Below are 21,372 nucleotides of genomic sequence, written 5' to 3'. Positions count from 1 at the left end.
TGACCCTCTCTTTCCCCAGAGAGTGAAGGAGGAACAAGAACAAGTTCTTACACAAGCTCTTACAAGAGCTTAGTGATTATCCAAGGGAGTATGAAGGACATAGCAGTCCCTTGTAGCATATTCCCCCAATGAGAGACAGGACTCTAGATTGAGGGTGAAATATAACTCAAACTTTAATGGTACAGCTGCTCTTTTATACAGTTTCCCCCACAATGTTACCGCCCAGGTGGACCTTGTTGGAGACAGGACATGACATTCACAATCCAATGTAAACAAAGTTTTACACTCCCATACAGTGTACACAATCCCTCCCCTCTGGCTTATTACAGTATCATATGCAGATGAAAGTGTATACAGGAACACAAGTAACCTAAACTAATTATCTAGCCATCTGGACAGAACAATGTGGGGTCATTAACATTTAACAATGGGACATACACAATCCACATCCCCTCCCAATACACAAACAAGTCTGCCAATGACAGTCTGTGTGTCTCTCTCACAGCCAAGAACACAGAATACACATTATCTAGAAGTCAGACTTCATGGCAATGGTCTAAAACAGTCTAAGTCTCCCAGTGTAAAGTAGGAATAAATCTTCATAGTTCTATATGAAGATATTGCTGACAAATATTACTGTCCCATCTGAAGCAAGTCTAACTATTAATTATCTGCTCCTCACCTCCAGTGATGGTGAATACCATCACACCATTTACATGGGGGGGGCAGGATCTAGGGGTCCCCTTCCAGATTCCGATAAGCCCCCCACGCGCAGACCCCCACAACCACATCAACATGGTGCCCCCCAAAGCACCTTGTCCCCATGTTGATGGAGACAAGAGGTTCTTCCTGACAACCTTGGGCATGTAAATGGGTATCGGGTTCACCAAAAAAAAAAAGCCTCTTGGGAGGCGTCAGGCCGAATGCCTTCTCTCCCATTTGACAGCTCTTATATAGGTCCAGCGGGCGTCGTGATTGACGATGGATTTACATCGAGGGATAGAAATTTTTTTAAGTTTTATTTTTAAATAAAGTTAGAAACAGTTTCCTGTGGTTCTTACTTTGTGATACTTATTTTGGTGAATGGATAGCGGTACAATGTACCCCTACCCATTTACGCATTCACATAGGGGGAGGCTGGGATCCAGATTCCAATAAGCCCCCTACCTGCAGACCCTGACAACCACATCTCAGGGTTGTCGGGAAGAGACTCTTGTCCCCATCAACATGAAGACAAGGTACTTTGGGATGGGGGGGGCAGAGGCTCCCTCCCCTAAAGCACCTACCCCCTATGTTGAGGGCATGTGGCCTGGTATGGTACATGAGGAGGGGGCCTTCGCTTATCCCCCCCATTCCTGACCTGCCAGGCTGCATGCTCGGATAAGGGTCTGGTATGGATTTTGGGGGGGGGCACTACGCCATTTTTTTTTTAAACTATGGACTGGGGGGGGACTCCATGTTGTTTTTTTCATCTGTATTGCTGGGAGCCGACAATACATTACAGCTGCGATCATGTTTAAATTACATTTTTTCCTTTAGAAATGTCAATATTGATGCAGCAGGCTCCATACATCATACAGATGTGCTACTTTACAGGCACATTAAGCCCCCGTTCACATTAGGTCGCTCCGACTTTGGGGGCAACCTGTGAAGTCGCGTGCACTGTGACTTTGGCGCAACTTGCATGGACTTCATAAAATTAATGTCTATGCAGGTCGCCCCGAAGTAGTACAGGACCCTTTTTCTAAGTCGGAGCGGCTTGTGTCGCTCCTATTAGAACTGGTCCTGTACTACTCAATGGACCCGATGGTGCGCGACTTGCCAGGCTGACCAAGTCGCCTGGCAAGTCGTAATAGTGTGAACCGGCTCTTAGGGGACCCCCTAGGCATGATATTAAAAGGAATTTTTCATTTTTATTGTTTTACTTTCAGTTTTATTAAAATCAGTGCTCCTTTAAAAATGATAGTTTTAAAAAAAATGTCCCCCAGGGCAGTACTCAGGTCCCCATACACTTTTCTATGGCAATAACTTGCATTCAAGGACTTTTAATTTTTCATGTTCGTGTCCCATAGACTTTTATAGAGTTCGCATGCTCGCTAGAAATTTTTCCCTGTTTGAAATGTTCTGGTGCCAACCGAACAGGGGGGTGTTCGGCCCATCCCTAATACGCAGAAGCCTTATATAGTGTGGGGCGTGGACTTGTCCCTGAGCCGTGATTGGCCAAAGGCACTTTGCTTTTGGCCAATCATGGCTCTTACATTGTGCTGTGATTGCCCAAAGCATACAGATCAGGTGCATGTTTTGGCCAATCATCAGCTATCAATGCACTACAGGAGCGCAGTGCATTATGGGGCGCTCATCGGCGGGCAAACTTCCCACCGAGCCTCCCGTTTTGTTACGTTCGACTCAAACACACAGCCCATCCCTAGTGCTCATCCATACCTCATTATTTTCACATCAGTGCTCATTCATGCCTCATCTGTGCCACATCAGTGCTTATCCATGCCACATCAGTGCTCATCCATGCCACATCAGTGCTCATCCTTGCCTCATCCATGCCACATCTGTGCTCATCCTTGCCACACTCGTGCCACATCCATGCCACATTAATGCTCATCCGTGCCACATCAGTGCTCACCCATTTCACATCAGTGCTTATCCATGACACATTCATGCCACATCAGTGCTTATCTTTGCCACATCCATGCCAAATCAGTGCTTATCCGTGCCACATCCATGCCACATCAGTGCTCATCCGTGCCACATCTATGCCAAATCCATGCTCATCCATGCCACATCCATGCCACATCAGCGCTTATCAATGCCACATCAGTGCCACACCAGTGCTCATCTGTGCCCCATAAATGCCACATCAATGCTCATCCATGCCACATCAGTGCTCATCCATGCCACATCAGTGCTCATCTGTGCCACATCCATGCCACATCTGTGCTCATCTGTTCCACATCCGTGCTCATCCATGCCATATCAGTGCCACTACACTGCTTATCAAAGCCCTACACTGCCTCACAAAAGTGTAATGGGTAGTCAGGAAATTCGATTTTTAATTTTATGTCCCTAGAGCACCTGATGGTGCTCCCTGATGGTTGGGCCTCTGTATGTGGCTAGGCTGTGTAAAAGTCTCATACGTGGTATCACCATACTTAGGAGGAGATGCAGAATGTATTTTGGGGTGTAATTTTTGCTATGTACATGCTATGTGTTAGAAATATCTTATACTGTAAATGGAAAACTTTGTATTAAAAAAAAAAATGTGTTTTCATTTTCTTTCCACATTTTCCAAAAACTTGCAGAAAAAAATTACATGTTCAAAAGACTCATTATGCCTCATATAATATACGTTGGGGTGTTTGCTTTCCAAAATGGGGTCATTTTGTGGGCATTTCTATTGTTCTGGTGCTCCAGGGCCTCAAAAGTGTGATAGGTTGTCAGGAAATTAGATGTGTAATTTATGCTCCTAGAACCTGAAGGTGCTACTTGCTGGTATAGCCATACTCAGGAGGAGTAGCAGAATGTTTTTTGGGGTGTAGTTGCAAGTATGCCTCTACAGTGTGTGAGAAATAACTTGGAAATATAACAATTTTGTGGGGGGGGGGGGGGGGGGATCTTCATTTTGCAAAGAATTGTGGTGAAAAATTACAACTTCAAAAAACTCACCATGCCTCTTACTAAATACCTTGGAATGTCTACTTTCCAAAAAGGGGTCATTTTGGGGGTGTTTTTACTTTCCTGGCTTGTTAGTGTCTCAAAAATTAGTACATCAGGTGTGATCAATTTTCAATGATTGGCACCAAAGCTTGTAGACTCTATAACCTTCACAAAGACCAAATAATATATACTTATTTGGGCTACTTTTACCAAAGATATGTAGCAGTATAACTTTTGGACATAATTTATGCTGAAAAATTACTTTTATTTACTAATTATTTTTACAAATTTTTTGGTCTTTATTAATTTATAGGAAAAAAAAAACAGTGATGATTAAGTTCCACCAAAAGAAAGCTTTATTTGTGTGAAAAAAAATACAAACATTTCATATGGGTACAGTGTTGCATGACTGAGTAATTGTCATTCAAAATATGAGAGCACTGAAAGCTGAAAATTTACCTGGTTCGGAAGTGGGTGTAGGTGCCCAGTGGGTAAATAAAAAAAACAAGACTTTAATATCACTTTAATGCAGCTCTGTAATCAATAATAAATCAATAAATACATTTTTGCAATGCAAACAGTGTATGTACCCAAATGTGACCTGGTATCAGCCTCTTGCAGTCTCTCTATAGCACAATGTGCGTGTGAGAGGAACAAGAAGTACAAGGAACGAATAAGCTAATTTGCTGCCAAGAAGCATGCTGATAGTGGGAGAAAGCAGAGTGACAGAGAGATGAGCTTCTCACTGTACTGCTTCTTTCATTCTCCTTTAACAGGCTGTGGTAGGTCCAGGATGATCAGGGCTCAGAGGAAATGGGTTGAATAATGCTGGCCTTACATTGACCCTTCATTTAATCTTATTATTTGTATCTGTAGTACTGCCTAAAATACACCCAATTGAGCCTAAATTCTGCTACAGATAGTTAATATGGAACATAATATCTGATATAGGCTTATCAGTCAAGTTACTGTATGTTCTAAGGTGCACTATGATCCATTTTATATTACCGTCTTATTGTTTAGGTAAAAGCATTTCAAATTAGGTGAATTTGGTGCATTATGCCTATGCTGACATGCTACTTTATGCAAATAGTGGTGCATAGCTGTGTACAGCCATCTTTATCTATTCATGTCAATGGGCAGCTTCAGAGACATGAAAAAATCCAGAATATGGCTGCACTCCTTGGTAACTTTATTGAAGCATTAAAATCACATTGCAGGTGTGACAGGAACATAACGCGTTTCGCGCTAAAGTCAGCACTTACTCAAAACTCGGTTACTCACCTAGAGCGGCATTTCTTTGTCTTCAGTGGGCAGCTTGTTAAACGTGACTTTTAAAAGGCTCCAGTATTTTTGTCTTTGTTTGAATGCTTTCCCTTCCAATCAGCATTTGCTTAAAGTGTAGTTCCACTTAAAAGTGGAACTTCCGCGTATCTGTCGCCTCCCTCCCTCTGGTGGGACCCTTCAGAGGGGAGGGGAGAGCGGGTACCTGTTTTTGACAGGTACCCTGTCCCCACTTCCATCGGACCTTGCAGCGGCTAGGTCGTCAGAGGTTCGGACCCCTACTCCTCCCTCTGCTTCCTGGCTACTTACCGAGCACAGTGCGATTCGCTCATGCGCAGTAGGAACCCGGCCGTAAAGCCGCAAAGCTTCACTCATGGGTTCCCTCACCGGCAACTGTGGCGGCAGCACCCGACAGCCGATGGAAACATCGGCTGCAATGCTGACATTGCTGGACTCCAAGACAGGTAAGTTACATAGTTACATAGTCAGGTTGAAAAAAAGTCCATTCGGTTCAACCGAAAAAAAGTGTCCTAATATTAAATATATATTAAATATACATATACCGTAGCTGCTGACTTTTAATTTTTGGAGGTGGGGGGGGAGGCGGAACTTTGCTTTAATACCATTAAAGCCATCCATAGACATCAGATCTTTCCGTCTTACCTGAGTTTGGATATTTATATACGTATGGAGAGTGAGCACTGTCAGACAACTCTGTAGTTGATCAATTCTTCCCCTGAGAACAGTCATCAGGATGTCTGGAGAAGGTAAAGAATAACTATAGACCGATAAATATGATGTAAGTAGTTTTTTTCAGACAGCAATCTGACTCCCACACATGCCATCTAGATATAACCCTGCAGAGTTATAGGGTTGTATCTAGAGTTGTAGGATTGTATTAAATGCAGAGCCTTTAATATTTTGTAACTCATAATAAAAAAAGAATATTAAATACATATAACATCTTATTTTAAGATCACCATTGCTAAAAAAAAAAGTATTTTTTTCTTCTAGAAAAAATCTGTCCAATGGCCAAGAGTCCCTAAAAAGACAAAGTTCAACCACAGGAAGGACGGTCACCCTTACCCCACAAGCCCTTAAGCACATTTGGGTGCGGACGGCACTGATAGAAAAAGTGCTTGATAAGATTGTCCAGTACATTGTGGATAACTGCAGGTAAGAAACCATATTTATTTTTTTGTGTGTTATTAAGTGTGAACTCTACTCCAACCAAAATGTAATTTTGGGTTAAATGTAACATGCTGTAGTATAAACTGAGAGCTAAAAAAATAATTTATATTTGTGTTTGTTTTGCACATAACTTCACATTTGTGCTCATATGTGTTATTGAGTAATTTGGGTTTCAGCAATGCTATACATACTGTATATACACATAGCCACCTGTCTCAATATCCACAACGTATACACTACGAATGAGGCAAACTACACAAGTAAGAATAGAGAAAACATTGACAAATAGTTTTCCCACAACTGATACAAAGAAACATTGTTTACAATGATTTGATTTGTCAACCAGAATTTGTCAGACAGTCAAAAGATTATTTCCTTAGCTACAAGAAGAAGAACTTTCAGAAACATAGTTTACAAATAAACATTCCCCTTAAAGTTACCCTTACATATCAAGTGACTGGCTTCAGGTGATACAGAGATTAAACAAATCCTCCTACATAACTTGTACCTGTTTATCTGCAATCCTCTCTTCTCTACATCCATATAAAGTACAGAACTGATAAAGCTTGTGTGAGCTGTCAGAAAAAAAGAGGGCAGAGAGCTGAAATTACACACTGTGGAGCTCAGTGAAGAGAGCTCTAAGAGCTGATTGGGGGGAAAGGACACACTCCCCTTCACACAGCACACAGGAACAGAGCTGAGGCTGACAATCACAAGCTATGTGCTGGAGCTTCCTCCACTGTCACCTTTTTTCTCTTGGTGTCAGGAAAACTTGTCAGAAGTGATTCATGCTGATAGCAGAAGAATGAAGCAACAGACAGAAATGACACTTAGTGCTCTTAGTTGAGACAAGCACACACTATAGAGGGATATGCTTTGCTCATATTTAATGTCTGAGGTTTACAACCACTTTAAAGGCAACCTGGGAGATTAGAAATAGGAGAACTGCTATTGGTTACTTTTGCTTTTTACGTTTAAAATGTCTTTATTAGAGTTTTTACAGAATTAGCACATTAGAGAATAGAATACATGGACAGCTTCACGAGATGGTTGTTACAATGCTGAAAACAAGCAACGACCAGAGAAGAATTTTTTACTGTAAGCTATTAGAGGTCTCATTGCAGAAGATATAATAATTGTGATAAAGGCTGATAAACTTCCATGTAGCCATAAGTCCAAAAAGAAAGGAAAAAAAAACACCCTTGAAAGAAGAAGACATGGAAAAGTCACAGAAGGAGGTCAGAAGAGAAGTGAAAAGGAAGAGAAGCAGAAAGAATAAAGGATGAAGGAGAGGACCAAGGTGTCAGTCATAGTCAGCGGCTAGCAATTACAATTGGGAGGGAAATAGAGGTACCGTCATCTAAGTTGTCCAGGGTTCCCATGTTTGCTCGAACAGAGCTTGTTTGTCATTGATTACACTAGCAACCCATTCATAGACCATAATCCAAGAGACCTTGTGTTTCAAATGGTAGGAGACAGAGGATGACTTCCAGGATTTTGCAATAGTGATTTTGGCTGCCAGAAAAACAAAGGGAACCAAGCGCCATATAGAGTGTGATAATTCTGGTGGTGAATCATTGACCAAAGGAACATAAACCTGATAAGCTATTGGGTCACCTGTTAATTTGTGAAGCATACAGAAGACCTTGTTCCAAAAATTGCAGATCCTGGGGCATTCCCACCAAATGAGGAGCATAGAGCCACATAGGGAGAAACCCCTGAAGCACTCTGCCGATGCTGTTGGGTAGATTCTGGCCAGGTCAGCTGGGACCAAATACCACCTTGTCAGGACTTTAATACTAGCCTCTATCAGAGATACATTTAATATCTCCTGGTAGAAAACCTGGAGTCTGGTACACCGGTCCTCCGGCTCAAGTTTACATGTAAGGTCCCTCTCCTAGGCCAGCATGTAAGGGTGTTTGTGAAGTGAGGCCAGCAAGGATACATATGCCATACCCCAGGCCAGCATGTAAGGGTGTTTGTTAGATGAGGCCAGCAAGGATACATATGCTGTACCCAAGGCCAGCATGTAACAGTTTTTGTGAGATGAAGCCAGCAAGGATGCATATGCCCTACCCCAGGCCAGCATGTAAGGGTGTTTGTGAGACAAAGCCAGCAAGGATGCATATGCTATTTCCAGACCAGCATGTAAGGGTGCAAGGTACTTGTGTTTTTTAAGGTGCAGCCCTGTAATTTATGTAGCACCCTCCTAGATAGGTGCTAGGTAGGGAGTGTAATTTGCTCTGCCTGCTTATCAGGGGAGTAGCAGGTAAAACATAGTTGCTCTGTCTGCTTATCAGGGAGCAGAATTTCTAGTCAGACCTGTTGCATGTGTCCAGGGTTTGATTCATCTGGGCTGAGGGAGTGTCCCCACTGTGTCCAATAGGAGGGTCTGTTGGACAGTGGAGGAAACTCAGCCAGTGACACACAGGCTTTAGTAGCTGTCCCAGTGGGTTGGCACTGACAGTGGTGCATCCTGGGATAGGCTATAAAAGCCAAGGACACATCTGGCAGGGTGTCTTCTCTTCTGAAGTTGTGGAAGGTGGTCACAGGCAGTCGGCCTGGTGAACCAGAAAGTGTGGCTGAACCCAGAGGTCCAGTGGATGCTGACAAGCAGAGTTTGGAGGAAACGGTGACTCTGGAAAAATAGCGTCCGTGAGTACAGAAGAACTTGCCCAGGCGTCTGCCAGTAAGGGGACCACTCCAGAAGCTAGGGTCAGCAGATGGGTGTCAGCACACAGGCATTGAGAGTAAAGGGGGTGCCAGTTTCAGAACCCTGAAGAGAATATTTACACAGGAACATTTAAAGTATCTTCACTTAGTGGCAAGGTGAAGCAGCGGCCTTGCCACATTCTACAGTAAACTGTCCTTCAGACTGTAAATAGTTAATAGTTGGAGTATCCCACTCATCCCTTCTCCTATCCCAGTTCCAAATAAAAACAGAAAAACAACATCCCCTGGATTGATTATTGACTGAGCCAAGAACTTTCATTGCTGTTTATCTGCTGTCAGTTGCTAAGGGTAACCCAGGGGAATCCAGAAAGTGTAACTCTCAGAAGTCCTATAGGGGGCAGTGCTACATTTATTTATCCCTATGATTAAGCCCTGGACAAGGATGCGAGGCGTCAGGGGAGGTGAGATTCTGCATTGTAAGCCCTGCCACTACCACAATAAAGCTAGCTGAATAAAGATTTTAATGGAATGTGCCCTTCATTTTTACCATGTAGGTAGTGAGGGAAAAGATGGATCCTATTGTACATCTGGGAATCTGTGGCTGGTGAGCACAATACAACTTTTCACCTGGAGCAATACCAACTCTGGAGGATTGTCTACTATAAAGAAAATCTGTTGCCAAAGTTAAATTGCCTAAAAAGGTTTCCCTGTAAAAGAAGAGATGCTAACCTTTTAAGCTCCCCACGCTGCTGAACGTAGCTCTGGTAAAGACTTAGGTTGCTGCGAAACTGACACTGTGCTCTTCTTCTGTCTGTGTCCCCTGCAGCACTCAGTGGTTTCTCCAGTTGACATCCATGCCACTACTGTGCCTTGCAGTGATGTAGATGTCAGCAGGAGAAACAACTGAGTGCTGTGGGGGATACAAAACAATGACATTCCCATTAATGTTGGTTTCTTAGCTGACTGCAGAGGAACGCTTCTCATTAATGAAGCTAGGTTTAGTAGCACAGACAGTGGGAAAGGCATGTATTTTCTCTTCTTTTACTGGCAAGTCTTTTTAAGCAATTTCATTTTGGTGGCAGGGTCACTTTATTGAGCGCATTAAAGATCTATTGAAGACAAAACACTATTGGTATTAAATGTAAGGATTAAGATTTCAATGAACACTGTCATTCAGTGTGTCTACTATCAGCTGCAAGAAACAGCAGAGATTCACGCTGAGCATGCAGAGTATAGTGAATTATTGTCTATTTTCTATCAAACCACAATTGTAGCTAATGTACAAGCAGATGATTTCCAGCTGAGTACTGTAATTCTTACACTTAACTTCCAACTTGTTTTCACTGTATTAAAATTCAAATAGATTCATCATGGTGTTCATTATTCAGTCCTTTCATCTTCTTTCCATTCAAGGAAATGCATACCCTTCATCTTACTAAAACACATCACAGCAGGTTCTGCCACGACACACTGTGTAATTTTTGTTTTTTGTCTATGGAAATATTCAGAACAGCCAGCATACAGGAAAAGTGCAGTCTGTCATATAGTAACAAGAAATACTTTATGACTCCCCTTCCCTGCACTCCCCTGTTACACCGTTGGTCTATTGGAGCTGCTGTAAATAGCCAGTTCTTTCTGATATAGGCATACCTCCCAACTTTTTGAGATGGGAACGAGGGACACCTATTAGCAAAAGTATGTAGGCAAAGAACACACTCCATGCTACACCCCCTTTTATTTTACAGTGAATTATACAAAGAAAAAATTATTAAGTAATGTACAATTAAAGACAAAACTTTTTTTAGGTTTGGATAGAATGGAGATGGATTGGAACACCTGTCAGTTGGGGAGATTCCCCCTCTCTATGTGTCCTGTTTACCATAATGATTGAAAGTAAAAGAAACTCCAAAAAATTGGGTTATCCCCAAAAAAGTAATAGAGGGGAAATGGGGACACTCATTCTGATATCCTAGGGTAGTGATGGCGAACCTTTTTAAGCTCGGGTGCCCAAACTGCAACACAAAACCAACTTATCTGTTTCAAAGTGCCAGCGGGTTAATACCGGGGGTGGGAAGGTGTTATATCGCCTCCCAGCCACCTGTCAACTGCCTTCTGAGAAGCAATCCATGGTGGATCAATTTTTAAGAAGAGCAGCAAGGGATGCTGTATATGTAAGTGCACCCCAACCTAACTACTCACCTCTGCATCCCAAAGCCTCCCCCCCTTTGCTTACTTCCACATGCCCTCCTCTGTTTACTATTGCACCCCCACAAAGCTGCTAACCTTGTAAAGGATAGCTGGTCAGTGGTGTGTGCTCTTCATCCTCGCGTGCCCACAGAGAGGGCTCTGCGTGCCAACTGTGGCACTCGTGCCATGGGTTCGCCATCACTGTCCTAGGGGTCCCCAAGGGATTCCCTAAATTTGCAGGATTTCCTCTCACTTCCTGTTTTCCCTATGGAACAGGAAGTGAGGGTAAATTTCCCCAATGGGACACGGATGGTAAAAAATAAACTGGAAGTGGTTATAACCCTCCCTTACGCTATTCAAAATGAAAAAAAAAATAAAGTTTTGCCTATAGTTCTACTTTAAACCCACAAATGCTTTTTTTTACCATTACTATTCCTTTATATTGGCTTTTGACATTTATAAAGGCAGCAGTTTAGAAATTGGATGAAAAGTTTAGCACTAGGAAACATTTTTTGAAAGATATAAAAAGTTCATTTTATTTACAACTATATAGATCAGACTAAAATGATGGACAAATGAGGAGGAAAGAGGGACATTGTTCCAGGGACAATCCCCCAAAATCAGGGACAGTTGGGAGCTATGTATAGGGGAGCAGGTGGCTTACTCCTAGCATCTATTCCTCATGCCTATGTGGTCAATCACAAATCCCAAACACTCACATCGTCAACACTGTGTAGGCTCCAACACCACCCAATGTGGAACTTACACAAGTCCCAGAGGAACAGCGGGACAGTGGAGTGCAGGGAAAGTGAGAATAAGTGGATCTCAGATAAGCTATTAAGATACTTGTTCAAGTTGCCCTCAATTGGCAAAGCAAAAGAGCCACAATAAAGTAAACCTCAATATAGGGGGAAGCACACTCATTTTAGAAACACTTCCACTCAGCGCTCATAAAACTCGCAAACACATATTAAAAAAGATACAATGAAATAAAGAGCAGCAGCCACTATAATAGAAGTCAAATAAAAAGAATTATGCTAGATGACCCACAGAGAAATCAGCATTAGCAGCGCTAGTAGGTAACAACTTATAAAGTGGACCACATATGGGATAAGTCCATATCCAGAGATGACACCAGATAGGAATCACTGCAATGGTGAAAAAATCTCAAGAAGACCGAAGAGGTAGGACATACAGCCATCAACACACCTTGTGAGATCCTCTCCCCTTAAGAAATGCACTCACCACAATGCAGATTCACAAGGCCATATATCTCTTAATACAGGGTCTCCTGGTGTTATCGTCCTCCACACGAATGACTATTAAGGATCACTATTCCTCATAGATTCTCTATTGTCAAATAGCCGAACATAGAGTACTCCCTGGATGGATTGCTTCAACAGAGACCACATACATGCAAAAAGGGGAAAGATTGCTCATAGTGTAAAACGTAACAACTTTTATTGATCCATACACAAAAACCCCCCTTAATGCTATGCACTTACATTTAAAAAAACAATAGATTGCATAAAATGACAGCAGGACTTTTGAATCACCCGCGTCTCTCACCGGATCACCGTCCCGCAGTGTCTCTCGATGCAGAGGCGGTGATGGACAGTCCACAGTTGGTAACGTGAGCCGCGTGGTCACGCCCTTACGCGTATCGTCATAGGACTTCGTCAGAGGGCGTCCTATAATCGTCTCTGCATCGGGAGACACTGCGGGACGGTGATCCGGTGAGAGACGCGGGTGATTCAAAAGTCCCACTGTCATTTTATGCAATCTATTGTTTTTTTAAATGTAAGTGCATAGCATTAAGGGTTTTTTTTGTGTATGGATCAACAAAAGTTTTAACATTTTACACTATTAGCAATCCTTCCCCTTTTTGCATGTATGTGGTCTCTGTTGAAGCAATCCATCCAGGGAGTACTCTATGTTTGGCTATTTAACAATAGAGAATCTATGAGGAATAGTGATCCTTAATAGCCATTCGTGTGGAGGAGGATTACACCAGGAGATCTGTGCCAGTTACCTGTATTAAGAGATATATGGCCTTGTGAATCTGCATTGTGGTGAGTGCATTTCTTAAGGGGAGAGGATCTCACAAGGTGTGGTGACGGCTGTATGTCCTACCTCTTCGGTCTTCTTGAGATTGTTTCACCATTGCAGTGATTCCTATCTGGTGTCATCTCTGGATATGGACCTATCCCATATATGGACCACTTTATAAATTGTTACCTACTAGCGCTGCTAATGCTGATTTCTCTGTGGGTCATCTAGCATACATATTTTTATAAAGTAAACCTGTTGTCCTATTATTATGATAAACTGTGCCCAACTCAGAATAGTGAGCATTGTATGGTGGCAGATAGTACATTTAGTGGCTTGGCAGGATCAGCCTACAAAACTTCCTGTGCAAAGACAAACTTTTCAAAAGTCTTGTTTCTGCTGAGGCACCCCTACTCCTGGGTGACAGGGCTTGGGCCTAGAGTCCTTTAAAATGTGGAAATTCTCTCTGCATCCTAGATGTCTTGGATTTTGAGCACGTTGCTGTCCAGTGGTAGTCAAGAAACCTAAGGTTCATGTCACACTAGTTACTGTCTCTGGTGACAACTCATCAGCAAGAGGATAGCTAAAAATGCTCTCATTTGCCCATTTTGCATCTCTCCCTTGTTGGCCAAAATGCTGCAGAATATCACCTGCCACAAAGGACTCCTTTACAAACGTGAATGGGGGGTAAAACCCTAATTTAGCTGCATTTTTATAGCCCATCACTGAAGAGCAAGTGTACACCTACCACGGTCGTGATGCTTTGCGGCCGTGGCAGGAATGAAACCTCCTGTTGTGTTCAGCAGGCAAAGAGTGACCTATTTAATTTACGGCCATTCTGCAACTGTGCACAACACAGCATAGATGTCTAGTATTTAGAGGGTTAAAGCAGGCAGTGAGGAGGCAATGCAATGCCTCCTCACTGACTGTCTGTTGCTCTCTAAAGAGTGGATCGCTCTTCAGAGGGCAAAGCAGGTGTAAGCAAGGCCAAAGGGAGCAGCGACAGAGTGACACCACGCTGGTTCTGCCAACAAGAAAGTTACGCTATAGCACTAGGCAAGTGCTCTCTTGAGTTGCCATGGATCTAAAGTTAGCTTTCGGCACCTTATGGTGAACACAATCCTCTAAATATGTCTAAATCCAAGAGCAAAATTGTAATACAATGCAGCCTACCGTTCCTTAGTGGTTGCAATTTTTATCTCTTTTTTTGCTTTTTTTAATTAAAGAGGAACTTTAGTCCCCTATTTATTGGCTTTGCCCCCCTCCAGTGCTGCCATTATGGCACATGTGCAGATGTGGCAAAGAAGTGCCCTGTGCGTTCAAGTGAATAGCCTAAAATATCATAAAAGCATAAAAGTGCACTGTGCGTTTATATCGTGTGGACCAATAGGGGGCCGAGGTGCCACAACATAAAGTGCTATGTGCTGAGATGACGTTGTAGTGACAAAACGCATAGGGTGTGGTTTATTGCGTCATACGTCACTTCCGGTGGCGGTGGTTCCGGGCTGTGGAACGCGGAAGCGCTCAGGCTTGACGGACCCTGCATGCTGATGTGCCTATGGTGATTCTGAGTGGGAGCCAGGCTATACGTGCAGCTTTCACCCCTATACCAATTGTGTGTGCCTATGGTGATTCTGAGTGGGAGCCAGGCTTCAGGTGCAGTTTTTATCCCTATACCAATTGTGGTAAGTGCTTTTGCCTAGTGGGGGGCCACGGGTAACAGCACCGCATACATTTGCACAATATATTTTGTGCGCACTCAATTCACTGGCACAACTTTATTGTATAATCAACAGAATCAGTTTGTATCTCAGCACATAGCACTTTATGTTGTGGCACCTCGGCCCCCTATAGGTCCACACGATATAAATGCACAGTGCACTTTTATGCTTTTATGATATTTTATGCTATTCACTTGAACGCACAGTGCACTTTTTTAATTTTAATGACATTTTATGTTATCCACCGGTCAATTTTAATTCTTTGCATACTGTGGTAGCGCCGATATACCAACAACACTTGCACTTTAGAAAGATGGAAGATTGGGAAGAAAGGATTTTCCGGCACATAAATTGCTTAAAAAGTAGTTTATTTAAATTCCATCACATACAAAAAATAGGAGGGGGGAAAAAAGAAAGGGGACAATTAAATCACAAATGAAAAATGATCTAATAAAATTGACTAACCACAGACTCGGCTGAGTAGTCATATGAATAACATACAGCAGTTCTACTAGATATAGTCATGCATAAATAAATGCTAATAGTCACAAATTGCGACTATATAAATATAAATTTAAGCAATTTATGTGCCGGAAAATCCTTTCTTCCCAATCTTCCATTTTTCTATGTAGTAAACTTTAGGATTGGCACGTTCAATATTAACTATATGCTCAGATAGCTGCTATCTGATGGCATTGTTTCATTGAATAACACTTGAATAACACTTGCACTTTATTATTCACATACTACCTCAGAGGTAGGTTGGTGGCAGCTTACACCACTTTTTCACATTTTTCCATTTTTGATTTTCATGTTTGGAACTCCATAGCGCTAGTAATCTCACACCCCCCAGAGATGTGGCAAAGAGCTGCTTCCTGCCTTTGGATTCTGGCAGAGCCCTTTGACACATTTGTGCGCATGCAGAAAAGTTCTTGCATGTCTGCAATTATGGCAGAGGTGTAGGACTTTTATTGTTGTTGCCTTCGCGCCTGCAAAAGGAGCCAAGTTGCTTACAGGAATGATCACTCCCGCTCCAGTGGCAGGCAACAGCCCAGGTCTGTGAGATTTCGGGATTTTGTTAAAATCCCAGGACAGTCCCAAATCCTGGACTGTTGGGAGGTACAGTATGTCTAATATATGTTTGATATTATAAGGAATGATAAGGGTGTAAATGTGATGTTGTGCAAAAGGGCAGTGACATAGCTTATGTAAATATAATTAATTACCGTTTTATTCTGTTGTGCTTGTGCAGACTCTGGATTGCTCAGCTACTTGCTTTTATGGGGATGAATCCAGCTGAGCAAAGCTTATAAAGAACAAATGACTATTTCAGCAAAGAAGGATTACATATTAATCCTCTTTGAAAGAGGTAATATAATTCAGCTGGAAATGACTTTAGTCATGCCTTATAGCAAAGATAAAATGTATCTTAATGTGCGCTATAATGTGTGAAAATATAACGCTAACGATATAGTAAAAGCTAATTTACTGAAGTATCCTTCCTTTATAGTAATAATATGCATAGCATTCTATCACCATTTCCTCATAAATTATTAGCTTTTATAAAAGTGTCCAAATTGAGAAGCCAAATGTCTTTTGTTAATGAGTGGGAACAATCAAAACAAGTTAAAACTAGATAAAAAAAATAGATAGATAGATAGATAGATAGATAGATAGATAGATAGATAGATAGATAGATAGATAGATAGATAGATAGATAGATAGATAGATAGATAGATAGATAGATAGATAGATAGATAGATAGATAGATAGTAACCAAATATAGGCCAATCTGAATGTAGACAGTGCCATGTCCTATAGTATATAGGAAAGTAGCAAACATTGAGGATTCTAAGGGCACAAAGATAAATCAGACACAATTAAAAAAAATGAAACATTTATTATTATTTGTTTCAAAAGCAAAAAACACCATGCATTTAAGTGCTGGTTCACACTACTCCGACTTGTCAGGCGACTTGGCAAGTCGTGCTCCATTCTGTGCAATTGGAACCGTTCTAATAGGAGCGACTCAAGTCGCTCCGACTTAGAAAAAGGTTCCTGCACTACTTTTGGCCGAAGTCGGAGAGACTTGCATTGACTTCCATTATGTGAAGTCAGTGCAAGCCGCGCCAAAGAGAGAAATGGACAGAGGGCGCACCAGCCTAGCGCATTATCTTTAAAACAATTTATTGTAATATACATGTATACACATTATACTCACAAAACGATTATGAAACACGGGCAATAAGCAATGAGGGACCACCAGGGGTCTCCACTGGGCATCCTCAGCTGCCGCAGGCCGTGGAAGGATGTAGACCTCCAAAAAACCTCTTACGCGTTTCGGGGTGTCCCCCCTTCATCAGAAGTCGCGGTGCATGGCGACTTGTTCAAGTCGCCCTGAATTCGTGTCGCCATAGTGTGAACCGACACTTAAAGTGTAATGGAGAATGGTCCAGAATCATAGAAACAAACCACAATGAGATACAAAAGCATAACAATGCAAAATGAAAACTCGATCTGTTTCAATTTTTGACACAAATCTTCATCGGGGGGGGGGGGGGTATCACAGTGGGTAAATAGCACCAATGGTTACATAATCATCATTTCCCACTAATAATATATCCATAATATTATAGCTTCCTGGTCCATTCACAATGCATAGCAGGGACACCACATCAAATAGCCACTTGATTTGGCATGCTCATGTTTGCTCTTTTGTTGATGGCTACATGTTTTGTTTGCTTGTTTTTGTAATTTAGTAGCCACCTAACATCCTGGTCTCTCTATATGTGGCTGGATATTTACAGTATATTATCAAGCATTCCTGCTATCCATTTTGACTGGACCTGGAAGATTTATATTTTCTCTGGATATATTAGTGGGAAACTCAATGGTGACCTTTGTGCTCCAATTGCCTGAACCTTTCTCTCTGGGGGATTCTACCCTTTCAAGAAATATGATGAATATGTAAACATTGATCCTGTTTAACCACTGTGGTACACACCCTTTTGATGAAGATGTGTGTCAAGAATTGAAACACGTCAGGGTTTCATTATGCTTTATTATGCTTATGTTTTTCACTGTGGTTTGTTCATATGATTTTGGACCATTCTCTGTCATGCTTTTATATGGATGGTGTTTTTTGTGCTTTTAAAATGAATAAAAATAAATGCTTCTTTTTTAATTTTTTTCTGATTTATCTGTGTGCCTTTAAAATCCCCCATGTTTGTTACTTTCATGTTTACTAGATAGATAAATTGTATTGTTTTCATAATACTGTATACATAATCGATTTTGGGCCATCCGCTCGCTCTTGGTCACCTGAAAAACAAATGGATAGTTACCATTTTGTTTTGTTTACTTACCTTGATATTGAAGAAAAATATACTCACCTTTCTTCCACTTACTCTCTCTGCGGCCGCGGCCCACACCGTCACTTCCTCTTTGCATTGATTCCTGGGAGCTGAACGTCATCGCTTCCAGGAATCAATGCGCCTGCACCGGCCCCGCTCGTCACTTCTGGTGCGGGCGCCTCATTCCCATGCCCAGAAGCTGTGGAGGGATGACGCGCCCGCACCAGAAGTGACAAGCGGGGCCGGTGCAGGCGCATTCTTGTAGAAGAGGACACGGAAGAGGACGCAGAAGAGGACGCGCTGGCTTCAGCTGCCCACATCCGAGATGGCAGCGCTGGAGAAGAAATTTTCAAGGTAGGTATTTCTTCTAAAAGGTAAGTGCAACCCAGGACAGTACAGAGGCTATCCATTGTGAAATGTACTAGCCCTGACTGTCCTGGGGGTATTTTTAGCAAAATTTCACCCCCGTGGCCGGAACTCCGCTTTAACACATAATTGGATTGCACCTTCCAATAATAAGACCAGTTTCCTAACAAGTTGGTTGTACAAGATTCACACAGCCATATTTAATGACCATTGTGCAATGGCACTTAAATCAACTTAAATCCTGTCCTCGCAACAGGACACAGGTTCAAAAAAGGGGGATAGGTGGGACTTTATATGAGGCAATGACTGGGTAGAGTCATATGCCTCCATCCCTGGTACAGATAAAGGAGGAGGGAGGTTTGGGACTTGAAATGAAGCACACGGCTATAGAGAGAGGAAAAATCTATGTATAATATGTTTATTTGTACATACTGTAGATAATGACATAAAATGGAATCATGTAACTCTCACCAAAGGAGTGAATGATATGAAAAAAACACCAAGAGAAACCAGTGAAAACAAAACAGCCAGAGTGAACAATGTAATCAAGTGATACCTAAATCCTAGGTGAGAGAGCATGATCCAAAAAGGTGTATGGTATAACAGATAGAAGAAACAGGAAGTAAGTGCTCAACCTGGAAGTGATATTTGTAGTGAGGTCACGCCACTAAACCACTCCCAAATGCCACGCTTTTGGTGTGCTCGGCAAGGACACAGTACTGACAATAGAGGCACTTGGATTGCCCCACTGTCACATACAGGTTGCATTGTTGGATTGCCCCACTGTCACATACAGGTTGCATTGTTGGATTGCCCCACTGTCACATACGGGTTGCATTGTTGGATTATTTGTTTTTAATGCATAATGCTTATATTATAAATATAAAGTCAGTGTATGCAATACTTGATGGTTTGTTTATTGTTTATCTCTCCAGTAAATATTATGAAAAAGAAGCTTTATTGGCTGATCCAGTTTGCGGTCCGATATTGGCAGTTCTTTTAGGTAAGACTAAAACAAAAATCATAGTTTATCAGTTATAGCCATGTACATTATAGTGCAAATTGTTGTGATATAAGAAGTGAACTGGGCTGTAAAACACTAATGGCCCTGTAATTGTCAGTTTTATAACAACTGACATATACTGTTCGATGAAATAGTGTCATAGTAGGAGGGCTTCCAAGGATACTATAGAGTCCCTATATTTCAAGAGACAGGTCTTACTTTCTGATCCCTCTAGCAATAAATAGTAGCAGCATTCTTTATCCCACTGAAGTGCTTAGCAGATTACAGTAATATCATGGTTATCTTAGAGAATAACTGTATTTTATAGAGAAGCAGAAATAACAAATGCCATCAGCAGGTGATACTTCTAGTAAAATCTTGAAATTAAAGCTCAGAGTTCTATTGGGAGCAGATTGAACAGGGGTCAGTTTTTTTCTGCATGTTTTCCTCGAAAGTCTTGAATTTGTAATACAAATGCACATGTTGTAGTCCTCTGGTATTGAAGGCTTAATACATCATATACTGTATCTTACCCTATGATTAAGCCCCAGTGAGCAGGGCGAAATGCATCAGTGTGTGTGGTTTGGTGGAGACATGTAGGCTGAGGCCATTCTTTATCATTTATTTACTGACCTGGGCTGGTCGGTAGTAGCGGCGTCTTTACATCATATACTGTATTTATATAAAGTCATTCAACTCATGTTCTGTTGTAGCTTTGGACAGTTGCTGGACAACTTATGTAATAGAGGCAAATATATATAAAAGGCATGTGAAATGGGAAAGAAATGTATATACTGAATACCACCATTCCATGGATCAACCAGAGTTCTCACAACTCAATAATACTTGTTATGGTGCTCCTTTAAAGTAAACTGAATGGACCCTCAACAACAATTCTTGGATAGCATAAAAATTATTTCTATTGTTGGCTGCAGTTGCCCTTTAAATAACTATTATATTTGCACATTATTTCTTTTATTGCAATGGTAAAAAACAGCTACTATGGTTCAAGAAAAAACTGCAGTGTTTTGTATTCTTCAAATCAGCGTATCACACAGTGGATTCATTTTTCCTTGTGTTATTCTTCAGTGGGACCTTGTGCACTAGAATACACAAAGCTAAAGACAGCAGATCATTACTGGACAGATCCTTCAGCTGATGAACTTGTGCAGAGGCACAGGATCCATGGAACTCACACTCGCCAGGACTCTAGTCCGTGCAAGCGGCCCGCCCTTGGTGTATGTATCCTTGTCTTCTAACCACCAAAGTACATATGTCATATGCTGATGTTTCATAAACCATACATATTTGTGTTTGTTGTAAGAATAATATATTTGTATTGGCATTGTATTTCTTTATATGAAGGTTACTGATGCTTATATTCTGTGGTTCTTCTAAAATGAAACATTGCTGATTAGAGCAATCTACACCACTTCAAATAGATTATTGGTTGCTGATTAAAGGTTAATTAGTGTTTCATTTTCAGTAAAATGATATGCTCGCAAATATAACAAACCTACTTTGGATTCCTGTGATTCGGTAAGCACTGTGGCAGTGTAGTAGAGAAGGTCTAGGTTAATTTCTTTATAGAGAGACTGTCTTCCTAATTTGTATGGTCTCACTCTCCACCTAATTGTCTGGGTTTTCTCCTAGAGCATTAGCTTCCTCCTGAGAACATTTCATTAAAGGCTTGTGTAGATGGCAAATGCAGCATGTACATCAAGCTTGCATTTGAGAGGTATTTAAATTCTAAGTTAGCAAAAAAAATTCAAAAAATCACCACAAGGGGCAGTAACTATATTTAGTGAGACGTGTTACTTGTGCTTCAATTGAAGTTCAAAATCCTGCCCTCCTCACCTTTGTTATGAGACATATT

General features: G+C 41.6%; 1 protein-coding gene across 4 annotated transcripts in view; it reads left to right on the top strand.

Annotated features, from left to right (window-relative positions):
- The window catches only part of SGSM2 (small G protein signaling modulator 2), a 507,049-nt gene that overhangs the window by 379,603 nt on the left and 106,074 nt on the right, over positions 1–21,372 (top strand). For all 4 annotated transcript variants that reach the window (XM_082247004.1, XM_082247002.1, XM_082247003.1 and 1 more), the window contains exons 4-6: positions 5,968–6,129; positions 19,429–19,496; positions 20,586–20,734. In XM_082247004.1, the coding sequence (XP_082103130.1) occupies positions 5,968–6,129; positions 19,429–19,496; positions 20,586–20,734 (379 nt within the window). The remainder of the gene's footprint in view (positions 1–5,967; positions 6,130–19,428; positions 19,497–20,585; positions 20,735–21,372) is intronic.

This window comes from Pelophylax lessonae (genome assembly GCF_965119305.1).
Source record: "Pelophylax lessonae genome assembly, chromosome: 2".
Taxonomy (NCBI): domain Eukaryota; kingdom Metazoa; phylum Chordata; class Amphibia; order Anura; family Ranidae; genus Pelophylax; species Pelophylax lessonae.
Note: the sequence above shows the minus strand (reverse complement) of the source record. Positions and strands in the feature narration are given on the sequence as shown.